The sequence below is a fragment of the Liolophura sinensis genome, chromosome 1 (genome assembly GCF_032854445.1).
Source record: "Liolophura sinensis isolate JHLJ2023 chromosome 1, CUHK_Ljap_v2, whole genome shotgun sequence".
NCBI classification, from domain to species: domain Eukaryota; kingdom Metazoa; phylum Mollusca; class Polyplacophora; order Chitonida; family Chitonidae; genus Liolophura; species Liolophura sinensis.
In genome coordinates this window covers 31,237,259-31,254,570 of record NC_088295.1, presented here as the reverse complement: position 1 = coordinate 31,254,570, position 17,312 = coordinate 31,237,259, and the positions used below count along the sequence as shown (strand labels likewise).

At 38.5% G+C, this 17,312-nt stretch overlaps 1 protein-coding gene across 1 annotated transcript in view; it reads right to left on the bottom strand.

Moving 5' to 3' along the window:
• Positions 1 to 744: 744 nt before the first annotated feature.
• LOC135468461 (phosphatidylinositol phosphatase PTPRQ-like) overlaps positions 745 to 17,312 on the bottom strand; it is a 50,370-nt gene continuing 33,802 nt past the window's right edge. Inside the window, exons 26-40 of the mRNA XM_064746739.1 lie at positions 16,666 to 16,851; positions 15,611 to 15,757; positions 14,655 to 14,766; positions 13,334 to 13,401; positions 12,677 to 12,785; positions 12,076 to 12,171; positions 11,580 to 11,661; positions 10,656 to 10,746; positions 9,027 to 9,103; positions 8,416 to 8,553; positions 7,907 to 8,029; positions 5,542 to 5,696; positions 4,989 to 5,124; positions 4,029 to 4,122; positions 745 to 2,692 (exon numbers count right to left, since the gene is read on the bottom strand). Of these exons, the coding sequence (XP_064602809.1) occupies positions 2,637 to 2,692; positions 4,029 to 4,122; positions 4,989 to 5,124; positions 5,542 to 5,696; positions 7,907 to 8,029; positions 8,416 to 8,553; positions 9,027 to 9,103; positions 10,656 to 10,746; positions 11,580 to 11,661; positions 12,076 to 12,171; positions 12,677 to 12,785; positions 13,334 to 13,401; positions 14,655 to 14,766; positions 15,611 to 15,757; positions 16,666 to 16,851 (1,670 nt within the window). The 3' untranslated portion in view covers positions 745 to 2,636. The remainder of the gene's footprint in view (positions 2,693 to 4,028; positions 4,123 to 4,988; positions 5,125 to 5,541; positions 5,697 to 7,906; positions 8,030 to 8,415; positions 8,554 to 9,026; positions 9,104 to 10,655; positions 10,747 to 11,579; positions 11,662 to 12,075; positions 12,172 to 12,676; positions 12,786 to 13,333; positions 13,402 to 14,654; positions 14,767 to 15,610; positions 15,758 to 16,665; positions 16,852 to 17,312) is intronic.

Genomic DNA, 17,312 nt, shown 5'->3' with positions numbered 1-17,312 from the left:
CCTCGCCCAGTGTGAGGGTCAGTGACACCTCGCCCAGTGTGAGGGTCAGTGACACCTCGCCCAGTGTGAGGGTCAGTGACACCTCGCCCAGTGTGAGGGTCAGTGACACCTCGCCCAGTGTGACACCTCGCCCAGTGTGAGGGTCAGTGACACCTCGCCCAGTGTGAGGGTCAGTGACACCTCGCCCAGTGTGAGGGTCAGTGACACCTCGCCCAGTGTGAGGGTCAGTGACACCTCGCCCAGTGTGAGGGTCAGTGACACCTCGCCCAGTGTGAGGGTCAGTGACACCTCGGCCAGTGTGAGGGTCAGTGACACCTCGCCCAGTGTGAGGGTCAGTGACACCTCGCCCAGTGTGAGGGTCAGTGACACCTCGGCCAGTGTGAGGGTCAGTGACACCTCGCCCAGTGTGAGGGTCAGTGACACCTCGCCCAGTGTGAGGGTCAGTGACACCTCGGCCAGTGTGAGGGTCAGTGACACCTCGCCCAGTGTGAGGGTCAGTGGCACCTCGCCCAGTGTGAGGGTCAGTGACACCTCGGCCAGTGTGAGGGTCAGTGACACCTCGCCCAGTGTGAGGGTCAGTGACACCTCGCCCAGTGTGAGGGTCAGTGACACCTCGCCCAGTGTGAGGGTCAGTGACACCTCGCCCAGTGTGAGGGTCAGTGACACCATCTACTTCCATATTTTGTTACTCAGTATGACTGATTAATACATTTACCAATTAAATGAAAGGTGAGGTTTGTGTTCTGACCCCTTTTCTCTGAAAGAAAGACAAAGTTATGGATGCAGTTAATAAGCACGTATATAACTTTGGAGATACATTTCACCCCTCTAATCCCATCATTTCTGATGTATAGAATGAGAGGAATTTTTTTAGCATATAAAATTCTAGTAATAACTCGCTAAAGATGCATTCCCAATCAAAAACGTAAATTTTTCGTTCAAACAAGGCAGTCTGCTTTTATTTTACAGTATGAAGATCAACGTTGACCAGAAAAACTCTTTTCAGAAACTTCATGTGTATTTCTGTGTGCTAAGTTTGGTTTTGGTTAATGTTTGTCTTCATGTGTAAAACATAAAATTTACAATGTGATCAGTTTTGTCATATTTTGGCAAAATCCATATTTCTGCCATAGTCTGTCAGGCTTCCTTCATAATACAATGGACTAACAAAGTCACTGTGGAGAACAAATTCAACCGCGATGGTGAGTCTGAATCTTTGTGCTTCTTTAGTTAGTACTATAGCGAAGTCATAAGTGAATCCTGTGTGAGAACATGTGGTCTTCTAGCTATCATTAACATTAACATGTTATGCTTAGTGGAAGTATAAAGTTGGAAGTTACATTTGTTATATATTTATTTAATTAATTTATTAAGTGCTTAATTGTGTGCTCAAGGGTTTTCCAGAAAGTTATATTTGCAGTATATCAGTGTGACTGGAGGTGGCTACCATTTTAAAATTTTATGACCTATACATCTCTTCATTGCATGTTTGGGGTTTGTTCAGGCAAAGCCCCATCATCAATGTTCATGCACAGAACAGAATGTGTGTGTGTGAGTGATGGTGTTGGGGAGAATGTTGGGGTGGTGGTGGGAGTGTGGGGGACTACAGAATGTGTGGTGATGTTATGCTAATGGTGCATGTATTAGCTGACCAGCTGTATCAGTGAAGGTGTGTCCAGAATGAGTGAGGGAACTACAGAATGTGTGGTGATGTTATGCTAATTATGGTACATGTATTGACTGACCAGGTGGTACTGTGCAGGCAAAAGTACTCTGTTAACATAAGGTTACCTTGAATATTGAAAATAAAACATCTTTCTACAAAATGTTCATCCGAGGAACAAACATTTTTTTTTAATTTAGAAAAGTACATAAAAAGAATTGCAGGCAACAACCTATACTTCTCATGAATAAAACATAACCATACATATCATAAATACCATTATTGCTTGATGAATCTATCATCTGCAGTTTTCCTGGTGTTATTTCTTTTGTTTTTCCTGTACCAGGATACACTGCACTGTTGTTCAAAACCATTACACCTTTGTAGAACCGATGGGCTAAAACATGTATATGCTGGGACCATAGTAAAGAATTCAACACACACTATTACTGTATATAAACTACTTTGCAGTTTCAGAATGTTCTGTCATCAGCATGTACTGCACTCGACATTTAATGTATTAATGTACATACATGTATGTAATATACAATAACCCTATCATAAAATTTCATAAATAAATATCGTATGTCTGCATTGATTGATAAAATACAAATGGTTCACATGTACAACACAACAGTCTCTTATCAAAAGGACTGCTTTGAATGGCTTAATATAGAACAAGAAAAATGCATTAAATATTGAACTCAAAACACAATGTACTAACTTTTATACAAACATGAAACAGAAAACAAGAAAATAATTCTTACATATACAAGTGTACCTAAAAATTTAACTTCATTTATAAAAATTATGGAAACCTGCATGTATTTCAAATAATATGTAACTTCCATTGTATTTTAGTAAAATAATTACATGCATGTACTTTTCCTTTCATATCTGTGCACTAAAAATGAAATCTCTCATGAAGCTAGCAATACGAATGTCTTCACCAGAATAATGAGAAGTGTAAAAATCACAGTTTCACAACGTTGTTAGACTTTGGTCCTTCAATCATGTTCTCATATATATCTGCAAGCAGAGAAAATCATTATTTAAAGTCATATCCATGAAGTAACTGAAAACAAGCACTAATTTGCATAGTTGTAACATCGTGTTGTCTCGCATGCAGGAGGCATATGTTTAATAATAGGGTGTCAAAAATTTGATCATTAAACAAACCGACATACAGAGCTGCTTAGTTGCAGCTAAAATTATGAAGGAATACGTATACCAGAAGGTCATAATCACAGTGAGTGCTGTGTTGCCATGTTCTCAGATAAAAGTTTTCCTGAGGCTAACCATTTTAACTAAAAAATCTTGTGACTTTCAATGCAACGATCATGCAATCAACTGATTAATACGGTCTTCTACTGCTTTTTTATTTTTTCACTAACACAATGGCGATCAGTTTTATAGGTAAATAAAACCAAAGTGGCCAGTGTAAACCACTGAGCTTTGGCAAGTTATTCACAAGCCCATGAGAGCAAGGGATTCTGAGGTCTGGGATCTGGCGAAAATCTGACATCTGAGGTCTGGGATCAGGGGAAAATCTGACATCTGAAGTCTGAGATATGGTTGAACCCGTATATTGTTTTTTGACATACTTCAGGGAATCACATACCAAAACAAGGTGTTGTTCAAAATAAAACATTTTTCATTTTCAGCAACTCTTGCCAGCAGTGTCTTGTGAATTTTCCTCATCACTCATAGTCCAACTAGATGGAGTCAGTGTGCTATTTTCATAACACAGTGTCCATCGCCGCCTCATAAGAAAAATGGCGCAGATTTCAAGCCACCATCTCCTTCCCACTCACGGGCAATCTAAATCACCTAGATGCTCATTCCTAGATAATCTTTCTCACCAATGAATCTAATTAACCCGCTTCCTTGTGGTTACAATGATTGCTAGAACTTTGGCAGTACCGGCATTTGCTGTCAAGAGCCATTTTGATGAATCACATGACCTGCTCATGAGCATTGAAATCATCCAGGAAACTATTACACTGTCGTCTGTAAGCACAACTTCAATCTTCCTGATTCAACCCAGAAGGGCATAAAAAATATCTTGTATTTTTAGTGTGGGTATGAGGTAAGTTTGACATCATAAGTGCTACTATAAGTACTGAGGTAAGTACTACATCATTCAGTGAGTCTGAAAAATTACTGATGTCTGTGCTTGGCTTCATGTAAAATGATGAGATAGCACTATTAACAATAAACAATCGAGGGGGTATGCAGACAAAAGTATTTCTTAGCAGACTATGAAATGCATAAATAAATAAATAAACAAATCTAACCATGACTGGCCACACTACACATGACGTTGTGATAAGAAAATAAGAAATTTTACATGCAGGTAACTTACTCTCCTCTTCCTCATATCCAATGTTCTCCTCCCCCTGTGCCTGCAGGGTGTTGTATGCATCCACAGCACAGTCATGGATGTAGACGTACTGATCCTACAGATAGATGTGACACCATTTTTATACACAGTGGTCAGACAGATGTGACACCATTATTATACACAGTGGTCAGACAGATGTGACACCACTTTAATACATAGTGATCATACAGATAGACTGCTATATAGTGTCCACAATTACCTCTGTCTGAACCATGTGTGATTGCTAAACAGTGCCTATATCTACCTCTCTCTGAACAATGTGTGACTGCTAAACAGTGTCTATATTTACCTCTGTCTGAATCACGTGTGATTGCTAAACAGTGTCTATGTTTACCTCTGTCTGAACCATGTGTGACTGCTATACAGTGCCTACAATTTACCTGTCTGAACCATGTGTGACTGCTATACAGTGCCTTTATTTACCTCTGTCTGAACCATGTGTGACTGCTATACAGTGCCTATATTTACCTCTGTCTGAACCATGTGTGATTGCTATACAGTGCCTACAATTTACCTGTCTCAACCATGTGTGACAGCTATACAGTGCCTATATTTAGCTCTGTCTGAATCATGTGTGAATGCTATACAGTGCCTACATTTACCTCTGTCTGAACCATGCGTGACAGCTATACAGTGCCTATATTTGTCTCTGTCTGAACCTTGTGTGACTGCTATACAGTGCCTATATTTACCTCTGTCTGAACCATGTGTGACTGCTATACAGTGTCTATATTTGTCTCTCTGTCTGAACCATGTGTGACTCCTATACAGTGTCTATATTTGTCTCTCTGTCTAAACCTTGTGTGACTCCTATACAGTGTCTATATTTGTCTCTCTGCCTGAACCTTGTGTGACTGCCATATAGAGCCTATATTTACCTCTGTCTGAACCATGTGTGACTTCTATACAGCCTATATTTACCTCTGTCTGAACCATGTGTGAGCGGTGTTCTCTCATCTCCAGTACCCGACCAAAGATGTCTATTTCTTGATGGTCTCTCATCTGCTGTAGCAGACAATCCACAGCAATGTACGTACCAGTCCTACCTACTCCAGCACTGGCAAAAAAATGAACGTGTGTTGGAAGGGATGAACATGGAGTTCATGTGTAACTGATAACATTTATCTCTTCACCAATAGTCATGATGGCCCCAACAGAGGTGCTAAAATAGGATTTTATATATATTTATTTACTTGATTGGTGTTTTACGCCGTACTCAACATAGTTTCATTTATACGAATATTACTGTGGTAGGAAACCGGGTTGGGCTTGGGGAAACCCACTGCCATCCACAGATTGCTGGAAGACCTTCCCATGTACCACAGATAAGCTTGACTGCTTGTACATTTAAATACCTAATTATAACTGATAACCAACTACAACAAATCATATATTCATGTATAATCATGTATATTTCAACAGAGCTTCAAAATGGGGAACAACATTTTAGATGTAGGTGTGAACATAGCTGTACCTGCAATGTACCAGGATGGGCGGGGCATTCATGCTGCGGGGACAGACCTTACGCACTGCCCTGTGGAAGGTGAGTAGATCCTGAGGGGACTGGGGGCAGCCAAAGTCAGGCCAGATCTTCATGTGACACTGTCTGACAGTGTGAGTGACTGTGCCCTGGAGGGATGTTATACAGACAGGTGAGTTGGTAATTAGCAGGTGATCAGTATCAGGCCATTAGCAATCAGATGGGACTATCTTTGTTGGATTATTGCTGTATTAAATGCATAAATGTGAACCAGCCACTACACTAATTCTTTTAATTTTTGGAATACCTGGGCCTGCTTTCACAAAACTTTGTAAATCAAGTTTTCAGATCTTTTCTTGTAAATGACATCGCCATGTGGCGCTACAACACAGACAATGTCTTTCACAAATAAAATCAGAAGAAACATGACTTACACTTTTGCGAAAGTGACGCCTGGTCTGCTCTTTATAGCCAATATACAGAAGAACATATTTTCAGAGTCAAGTGAGAACTATTCTGCAATTACATTTTCTTCAACACTGAAATGTCTAGTGAAACTGACTAGAAGAGGTCACCAGAAGTAATATTCACAGCACTCATCAACAAATGTCATACAAGAATTACATCAATGGCTCTAGCATCATCAGAACTAACACATTTAAAGAACTAATATTCTGCAATGACTCTATGGAATAATGCTTAACCACAGTGTTATTGTTTTTTCAGACATGGAATGGCTTGCTCATGAACTGAAAAAAATGGTCGCTTCCATGTGCCTCCCCTCCACCAGTCCTTCAAAAAATATTCATGTTTTGTTTTCAAAGATTTAGGTTTTGTCTAATTGAAACAGGTTATTTAAGGTTTAAAAGCCTGTAATAACAGTAATATAAGTATTATAATTAATAGTGGAATGTGTGATGCTTTAAAACTTTATAACAACTTAACAAGTGTGATACTGATAATAAACTGTGTGAAGTAACTGTCTATCTGTTAGCGGAAATGTGCTATTTCACACTATTGTACATAAACAAAATATCCTTAATTATCTACACCCTACCCCATCTTTCTCTTCCATCTAATGTTGTGATTTTCACACTAACTTCATGCTGTGTACAGGTGTGTTATCTTCCAATGTTAGACTATGTCAGGGTCAATCCTTCTAAATGTGCCACTAATATTATATCACAAGTTAATGCCATTCGCACCATGCAAAAAGTACTGCTAGGAGACTTTGCATTAAGAAGCACTCCTGACTAGCAGGCAATTTCAAATGTTCATGCAAGTAAAAAGAAACAAGGAATCATGGATCAAGCAGAACTGAAGAAAACATTTGGTATGCAAACGTCCATGCATGCATGCTATTACTGGCAGAGACCAGCGTATGTAAAGAACAGGTGCTCAATGTGTTAGTAGCCTGTACTGAAAAACTAGGTGGAACTGTTTGTTCCCACCAACATGCAGACGGGACTACCTGCAGTGAACTAAGTCTGGTCCTCTCAAGACTGGGGACCGGTGGGACTGCACAGCCCAGACAAAGTTCACAAGGGACTTTGTACTCGTCGGACAACCAAAGTCAGGCCACTTTAAAAAGTGGAAGTGTTTCACTGTTCTCTTTTTGGATTCTCCCTATAACATAATAACCATCATTGACAAAAGGAGGTCAGTCAAGGGAATTCTCATTATCAAATAAACGCATTCAACACACTATAAACATAGCTTCATCAGGTCTCAACATGTAGTGTATGATTTCATCCGCTAAACCACAGTAATTAATTACTGTAATTTAACCGTCTTCTCCACCTTTTGTACCACCTTATGGTTCACACTGGGCAAAGTGTAAAATTTAATTGTTAATTCACTACTTGTAAATGACCATGAACTGTTCCTCATTTTTCCTGATTGTGATCTTAGGAAAAAGTTATAAATTATGTCTGAAAGGAAGGTATCCTACTATAAAAATGTGAGTTTCAGCACCAAAAAGATACATATTTGCCCCTAAAAGAAAATGCACAAAACAAAAACAAACTTTATGAAACATTAATTGCACAATCAAGTGACATTTACAGTATCTTTTTTGTGCAATATTTGTTAATTTGATTGATGTTTTACGCCGTTCTCAAGAACAGTTTACTTATAAGACTGCGGTTAGCATCATAGCGAGAGGAAACCAGGCAGAACTCAGAGGAAACCAGGCAGAACTCAGAGGAAACCCACGACCATTTTTACGTAATATTTTATTCAATTAAATGAAATGGATTGTCAGACACATAAAGCCTGTACAAAAATCTCTCTACCAGCTATTCCAGTGTTTCAAGAACCTGCATAAAAAAACTTGTGTCACATGCAGCTGATCACTGACCAGTTTGATATCCAGAATCCTGATATCATACTCTGGCAGTATAGACTCAGAGCGTCTCTGAACTATCAGTTCTCCAAAATAAACAGGCTCATCATCATTTGGCCAATACTGCTCACATTTTACCTGAGAAAACAAAGTGAAATGGTAAAATAAATCACACAAATAAGGTTCTGTACCTTCAGTTACAACATGAACGTCTGTTGACTGTATGTGAATTTGCTTTTGAACTTTTTTTCTCTGTGACAAAATGTTTTGACATCCTAGTACATGTATCTTTAATATATGCCATTGTCTTAGCAGGGCCCAGATTGCAAGATGACATGGACTTTGAAAGATGTCTAAGCTATTATGTTTATTTGTTTTCTCTACATAGGCTTAGTAAGTTATCATGTTTACTGTGTTATTTTCTTTAACAGATTTTTGTATAAAAAACCATTTAACCAACAACACATATCTTTCTGAGTTTTTAAGTCATTAACTTAAACTTCATAAATAATGATTTCTCTTACCCTACCCCGACCCTCCATGCACTTGGTAACCATGACGATGAGAGAGACATTTTGTTCCCAGATCATCCTCCAGAAGTCATCCTTAGTCCCAGGTAGAGGACCCTGGGATGCGATGTACTCTCGCTTGGAATTGTAACCCTAGTGAGAAACAAAGTCATGAACAAATGAACAGTTAAATACTCCTTTGGCATGGTATTAGTACATGTATGCCTTCAGTATTATTTTGGCCTAGTACAGGGACTAACTTTTTTTCAACCTGAACCATAAACTTCATGCATATTAACCAATGCACAAGAAAATGTGAAGATATGATGATTTTATTCTCTTTCTTTCAAGTTTAAATCACTATGAAGGCTATATCTTGACAACACTGTCTATAACCTGGGCAGCCTAAATGCCACTGGAATGTCTGTCAGTGACCTGTAGATGGTTGTGCTTGTGGGTTTTCCCCAGGTTCTGCCTGGTTTCCTCCCAAAACAATGCTGGTTGCCGTTGTATAAGTGAAATATTGTTGAGTACTGTGTAAAACACCAATGAAATAAATATATAAATAAATAAAGCATAACAAAGCCATTATCATAACCATGTGCTTGTGTATGTCTCAGACTTACAGGAATGTAATTAGCATTGATGTAATCGGAGCCATCTTCATCATCTAATGGCAGGAGCTTCACTCGAGAATGGTCAACTGTGGGTGGAGAGATGTACGATTAGCGCTGGAAATTAATGGAGCACAAACTTCATCGTGTACACAACATCGGAAATTAATGGAGCACAAACTTCATCATGTACACAACATCAGAAATTATTGGGGCACAAACTTCATCATGTACACAGCATGGGAAATTATTGGGTCACAAACTTCATCATGTACACAATATCGGAAATTATTGGGGCACAAACTTCATGGTGTACACAGCATGGGAAATTATTGGGACACAAACTTCATCATGTACACAGCATGGGAAATTATTGGGGCACAAACTTCATCATGTACACAATATCGGAAATTATTGGGGCACAAACTTCATCGTGTACACAGCATGGGAAATTATTGGGGCACAAACTTCATCATGTACACAAACATCGGAAATTTTGGGGCACAAACTTCATCAAGTACACAGCATTGGAAATTCTTGGGGCACAAACTTCATCATGTACACAGCATCAGAAATTATTGGGCACAAACTTCATCATGTACACAGCATGGGAAATTATTGGGGCACAAACTTCATCATGTACACAGCATGGGAAATTATTGGGCACAAACTTCATCATGTACACAGCATGGGAAATTATTGGGGCACAGATTTTATCATGTGCACAGCATGGGAAATTACTGGGGCACAAACTTCATCATGTACACAGCATGGGAAATTATTGGGGCACAAACTTCATCACGTACACAGCATGGGAAATTATTGGGCACAAACTTCATCATGTACACAGCATTGGAAATTATTGGGGCACAAACTTCATCATGTACACTGCATGGGAAATTATTGGGGCACAAACTTCATCATGTACAAAGCATGGGAAATTATTGGGCACAAACTTCATCATGTACACAGCATGGAAAATTATTGGGGCACAAACTTCATCATGTACACAAACATCGGAAATTATTGGGGCACAAACTTCATCGTGTACATAGCATCGGAAATTATTGGGGCACAAACTTCATCATGTACACAGCATGGGAAATTATTGGGCACAAACTTCATCATGTGCACAGCATGGGAAATTACTTGGGCACAAACTTCATCATGTACACTGCATCGGAAATTATTGGGGCACAGACTTTATCATGTACACAACATCAGCCAAGTATTCTTTTTTGATCAAGTCATAAGTGGCTATCAATACGTCTGGTACCTCAATCACTCTGGCAGTCAGGTTGATGACACAGTGTAACTTTAAGACACACACATAATGTCATGCACGGTATTAGTACATGTTTTGATCTCTTTATTCCAAAGATGTTTCATGTCATATTCAAGGAATTTTGACTCACAAGACTGTGGTCAGTTTTATAGGTGGAATAAACCAGAGCACCCTGAGTAAACCACTCATGTTTGGTGAGTTACTGATAAACTTTTGCACCTGTGTATTAGGTCATATTTGTGCAAAAGCATGCAGTGTCCATGGAACTGCATACATGTAAGTCATGTCAAGATATTCAATAGTAGACAGACAATTTGGATCAAGGGTAAAAATAAAATCCATGTAGGTGTACTTACAAGGTAAAATGTTGGTGTATCTGTTTTTGGAGCGGTTCACCTCCAGGTCAGCAGCATGGTGAGGATGTTTTGGGCTTAATTCTTTTAAATCCTGGAGAAAATCATTATACAAAAGAATTATGGCACTTTCACTAATGTCAAAGTTCCAAAAAAAAAGAAAAGAAAAAAAAAAAAACGAATGTAAGATGTAATACATAAAAAAATGAAAGTAATTTTCCCACAAGATCTTACACAAGTACTTCTGAATGTTTATCTTCACAACTCTTCACTTCACAACTGGCATTTTTTCATAAAATACGGGAATAGAAAAAGCATGCAGAGTACAGGCAAAAAACATGGACAGGTACACATTTTTAGCTGCAACAACCAACTCTATAAGTGTCACGCTGTCTGTCTGCTGGCCAGTCCTTTACCAACCTATCTTTCAACATCCTATCCATTAATATTCTATCTTCTAGCATTCTATCTATTAGCGTGCTATCTTTTAACATCCTATCTTTTAGCACTCTATCTATTAGTATCCTATCTTTTAACATTCTATCTTTTAGCACTATCTATTAGCATCCTATTTTTTAACATCCTATCTTTTAGCACTCTATCTATTAGTATCCTATCTTTTAACATCCTATCTTTTAGCACTCTATCATTTAAAATAGGTCATTCATTTATCAAGAGGGCAGAGTGCAAGATGATTGGTGAGAGGCTCCTGGGTCATTACACTGCGCTAGCGTGCTAAACAACTGAGCCACGGAGGCCTCCTACCAAGCTTGTGAGAGATGTTACATGTCTGTACTGCAAAGTTACCAACACTCTTTGCATAGCACAGGTAGCCAACAAACTTTGATACAAATCTGCAGAATTAAACATTTGTTCTCATTAGGCTAGAGACCATAGTGACCAGCGAAACCATTCAGCTTTCAATACCTTATATTCATCAGCAAAGCCCAGATTTGACGAGCGCTTCAGTTTAAGAACTGTTGATTCCAACTCAGACAGCTTTATAGGTCTGAAAACAGAACCATTTTCAAATAAGAAATTCCAATGAAACTTAATTTCTACAAAATACATTATTGTCAGATTTTTCAAGACTCTTTAAACTCAGGATTTCAACAGCAAGTAAATACTGTACATGAGCAACCAGAACACATGAAACCAGAAAAATCTGACTTACATGTACTGGACTTGCCTTAATAATTAACTCAAAAAAGATTTCTTAAAGGCAAATAAAGATCATAAAATATTACTCCTGGTGTGGAAACATACAGTTTTCCACCAGGACATCACCATACCTTCCAAACAAACCTGAAAACATCTTTCAAAGACAAATAAAACTCTCAGAATCAGGCAAAACAAATAAGTTATGGACAAAATTTTAGGTCAAATATAGTGCCAATCAGAGAAAACAATGAAACGTATTTACCTGGAACGCTGCACCATTTCCAATTCAGCTGAGCTATCACTGGTCTCTTCTATAATCACATGACCAGAGTCTACTTCACCTTTCTTACCAAATGGCCTGTTATGAAAAACATTTTATCTGAGTTGCCATGTTAATACTGCAATTAATACAGGTACCTCATTATTACACCCAGGAGTCTTCTATTTCTACTGACACAATGTCTGAAATGTGCTATGAACTGTATAAATAAGGCCTTATTCAAATCTCTAACTGAGTCTCCTGTGAAATGGCCACGGATTGCTAGTATAAAATAACACTACAATTAGTTGGTCACAGATTACAGCAAAAAAGTCTCCTCACCCATCAGAGAAAGCCTGGTGGAATGACAGCAGACGCTGGAAGCCTACTAGAGATGTGTCAGAGGTGAGCTAGTGGCATTCCTATGAGAACCCTGACGGCTGGTTTATTAAACCATCTTCATTCTACACGGAAGATATCAACATGTGCTGCTTGTGAAGTTGGTCTATTGTGGTAAACTACATATATTTAGTAGTACAGGCTTGGCTGTGTATGTAAGATAATGCACTTAATTTCTAAGCAGATCTGGTCAGGTTAAATTTACCCTCTCTTTGTCCTCTTCATGTAGATAACAACACCAGCAATGGCCAGTAAGAAGAGCACAGCGATCACTGCTCCTGCCACTCGCGGGGATCTGTCAGGAGGGATTGCCACTAACAAAAACAAAACAAAATAAACCACACAAACAATCAAAAGGCTTGATACCAATTACACACCTTTCCTTTTGACATGAATGAAAAGGGATGTCAAAACCAACCTTATTTAATATGAAAGTACTTCTTGTCAACTGGCTAACAAAAAGGTTTTACAACTTACTTATCAAATGAATGCCCAAAGAATTGTTCTGTAAACATCTGAACCAAAATTTTTACAACAATACGATGTCAATACCTGACATCCACTAAACAGGAAGAGGAAATAGGGTTGTCAGTTGGACAACTGGTGCCAGCATTATGGTGGGATAATGCATGTTAATTGCTTTCAGACTTTCCCACATACAACCAGGGAGCAAGCCAGCAATAGCTGGACATGAATTCATAGCGGCCGCGTTGACGAGGGACTCATGCATCACTGTGCTGCGGTAGAACTTCAACAACCAGGCCACTGACGCCCTCTGGATGACATATTTAAGCAGTGCCTTCATCACAACACAGAGTTTTCCAGTTACAAAAGGGGACTCGGGGTAAAAAGAGGCACAAACCTGTGCTGACTGGATGAGAGTAGTATGTGTCCGTGCAGCCTCCCAGGTTACACACAAACGCCTTCACTCTGAGCAGAAACACATGAACAAAATAAATGTTTTGGTGTAGATACATGGATGTCAAAACAAACAAACAAATAGTACAGTTACTGGAATTCTTTAACCTTTTTGCATGTTTGCAAAGCATTTATTGAATCATATTGAGGGAATTATTCTGTGTACACTAATAAAACTATACTTTTTGTGAAGCACTGAAGTTTGCCAATCTAATCAATGTAGTTTTGTTTCCAAAGTCAAAATAAAAATGTGCATAAATGGCACTGAAAGTTGTTCTTTCATATGCAGAAAGGTTGAGGAATTATGGTAAAGAAAACACTAAATGAAGCATATATCAGATGAAAAATCATTAAACACAGTCCAGAAAAGTAGTTTGATGAATTTTTTTAGAATTTGTCCTGATTCTATGGTGGTCTATTGTGAACCAGAGGTTATCACTGACATCATATCCATAATTTTTCCAGGTTGATTCAGAGAATGCATTCATAGATCTATATGTATAAGCATTTTGGATGATGAAATCTAGCTGTTTTTTTGTGTTATGTTGCAAAAACTTTATGTAATGTCACAGATTCCAGTAAGGTCAGAAAAGGCCACCGTAGAATCCAAAGTTTCAAATGCATTTTACTTGGTTGAAAAAATCATAAAAAAATAAATCCAACTCTTTTTATTTACAGTGTTTTTAATGGTTTTTCATCTGACATACTTCACATCAGTGCCGTTTACCGATGCTTGTTGTCATCGTTCATTTTGATGACACAAAATGCATGTGTTTATCTTTGGTGATGGCTTTAAGTTTTCTCAGTCTGCTCTGGAGTGCTTGTGGTTATTTCACATATTTAATGTGACTAATTGGCTGTTTTATTAGACCTTTAAGCATGACGTGAAGAGATGGATATTAACCATGGCTTCAAATTCACCAGGGATACAAATCTCAACAGTCATTTAATATTATGAATGGCAAAAGATTGACAATAGAACTGGTGCATGCCCAAGATAGAAGGCATGTGTCTTGGTCATAACAGGCCACCATATCTATGTTGGTTGCCAGCTTTAAAGGTAGCCATTACTAAAGGCTGAGATAGGCTGTTTTGGTCATAACAGGCTACCACACCTATACTGGGTTTAGGTAGCCATTACAGAAGGTTGTGATAAAGTCTTTTTGGTTATAACAGGCCACCATATCTATGTTGGTTGCCAGTTTTAAAGGTACCCATTACTAAAGGCTGAGACTGACTGTTCTGGCCATAACAGGCTACCATACCTGTACTGCGTGCCAGGTTTAAGGTAGCCATTGCAAAAGACTGTGTCAGCACATCTGCCCTCCTGTCCAAGGATGAAGGCTGGTTCCTCGGTTGCACGCCGCTGTCGCACATCTGTCATCACAACACAATCATTCAAACTTTTTGATCAAATTTGCTATCAAGACTTACTTCATGTTAATGTGACCGGATAACTTTCCTTTTGGTTAGGGTTTATTTGGGGATTGTAGCTGCAGCCTTCGGGAAGAAAGTTACTTACTCTTCATTTACACCATATTTACCCTAAAACTGTACATGAAATTGCACTTTTTCAGAGGCAAATAAAAATCACAAAATATCAGTGTTGAAACTCCAGTATTTATAGTAGGATATCATCCAGTCTTCCAAACAAACAGTAAAACATACTTCTAATATAAGTAGAACCTCAAATTCAGGTCAAATGTATAGTAACTTGGCCAAGGACAAAATTTGAAATCAAATACATTACTAATGTTCTGACACTGACAGGCACTGCTCACATGACTGTAAAGTGACAATTCCAAACAGTCACATGAATTTTATACCTAGTTCTAATTTTGGTCACCTGTAGTAGACAAATACTGATCAATAAGCTGAAGAATAGGTTATCTATACACTTCCCATCACACATACAAACCTTTTTCTTTCAACTCCTGAATATATACAAGGATACAAGCAATAAAATAAAGACTACTACACTAATTCCTCAACCATTTCGCATATAAAAAGAGCAACTTTCACTGCAGTTTATGCACAGTTGTATTTTGATTTTGGAAACAAAACTACATTGGTTGGATTGGAATTTTACTGGTTTACACAGAATAATGCCATCAGAATATGTTTGAATTAACTCCTTGCAAACACGCAAAAAGGTTGAAGAATTACACTAGGCTAAAGTTCGTGACTTTTGTATTATCAAAGAACTTGTAGTTGCACGTACGGGCTGAGTAGGTGAGGTTAAGCCGGCTGGGAGACCAGGTGTCAGGTGTGGCTCTGTAAGGTTTCCTCACTCCCTTGTCATGGTACTCCTCCCACGTCACACACTCTTGACATGTGACGCGCCCACTGATGTATGTCAGTTTTGAATCTAACAAAAACAGAAGATCTGATGCATACACCAAGGGCTTAACTGGAACTCTGATCTTATATATTGAATAAGGAAATCTGTCATTTTTCATTTAATGTGGTATTTCATCACATATCTCTATATGCTATTTTCCATGAATTACTACCAACCAAACTAGAGAATAATGTGTTAATTATGTGATCTATTTTCCATGGCAGTACACAATACACAAATCCTGTAGAAGCATGATCCTACAAATTGTTGACAACTGACCCCTTGATTGGTAGTTCCGTTCCTAATGTCACTTTGAACATTATTTCAGTTCTTTCACACTGATGTCTCCTTTTGGCCAGACCATCACAATGGCAAGTACATAATCTTTATGGAGCCGCATTACAGAATTCCTCAATCTATATGCATATGAAAGAGCAAATTTCAGTGCAACTTGCACATTTGTAAGTTGATTTTTGGAGACAAATCTATATTAGTTGCATTGGCCAATTTTAGGTCTTCACAAAAAGTGTAATTTTATCAGCCTACACAAAACAATGCCTTCAGAATATGCTTGAATAAACACCTTGCACACAGGTGAAAAAGTCGAAGAATTACAGTAATCATAGTTTTGCAGACACCAGATACACATGACATGGTTTACACTTACCATATATTTACCCAGCAAAATCTTGCACCTCAGTATTCCCAAAGCTAAGGGTCACACCAAACCACCACAATTCACAAATTTTGTTCCACCCCATAAACCGGACTGTGAGTGCGAGTTCAGTTTTAAACCCCAAAGCAAATAAATAAGTCTAAAATATGTGTGTGCCTCAGAGCTGAATTCTGGCTTTATAATATCAATGCTCTCCCCACTAATCTATTGTACAAAATGGTCAAGTTGAAAATGGCACAAGAAAAGGTGGCTATCTTACGGTTTAAGGTCTTGATGGATGCTTCGATGACAATAATTCCCCAGGCTAGTGGTTCTCCACGGGTGTGGTCAGTGAAAAACTGCATGGGCAGAGTGATGGCTGCTTGGGTGTGAGGGTCGGACAGAGGGATGTTACGGGCAGCCTGGATAAGAGGCTTGTCCATAGACACATCAGGCTGGGCTGGGGCTGCAAAATATCAGAGAAAAGAATGTCATAAAAGATCACAGATATGAGTATATCTGAAAGGACAATCTGGAAATTCCTGCATGGGATATCTGATAAAACACCATTGTGAAAGAACTGAAATAATGTTGCAAATCAAGGTTGACTGAAAAGAAAATGTTTTCAAGGATTTTGAAGAACCTAACATCCTATCTTTTCCAGCACTTTAGTACTTATTCCAAAACAATCTCATGTTCAAGAACTTTCAAGGTCTTGAAAACCTTAATTATCACTCAGATTTCAACATAATATCATATCATACTGGTATTTAACACTGACAAGTTCAGTGCCTTTTCCAAAACAAACTGATTTTCAAGAATGATCAAGGACATGAAAATCTTTCAAGAAAATCTGCTGAAAAGCCTGAAAAAAACCAAGGATGCCACTGTTTCAACGAAAGTGTATTTCATATCTAATATTACGAC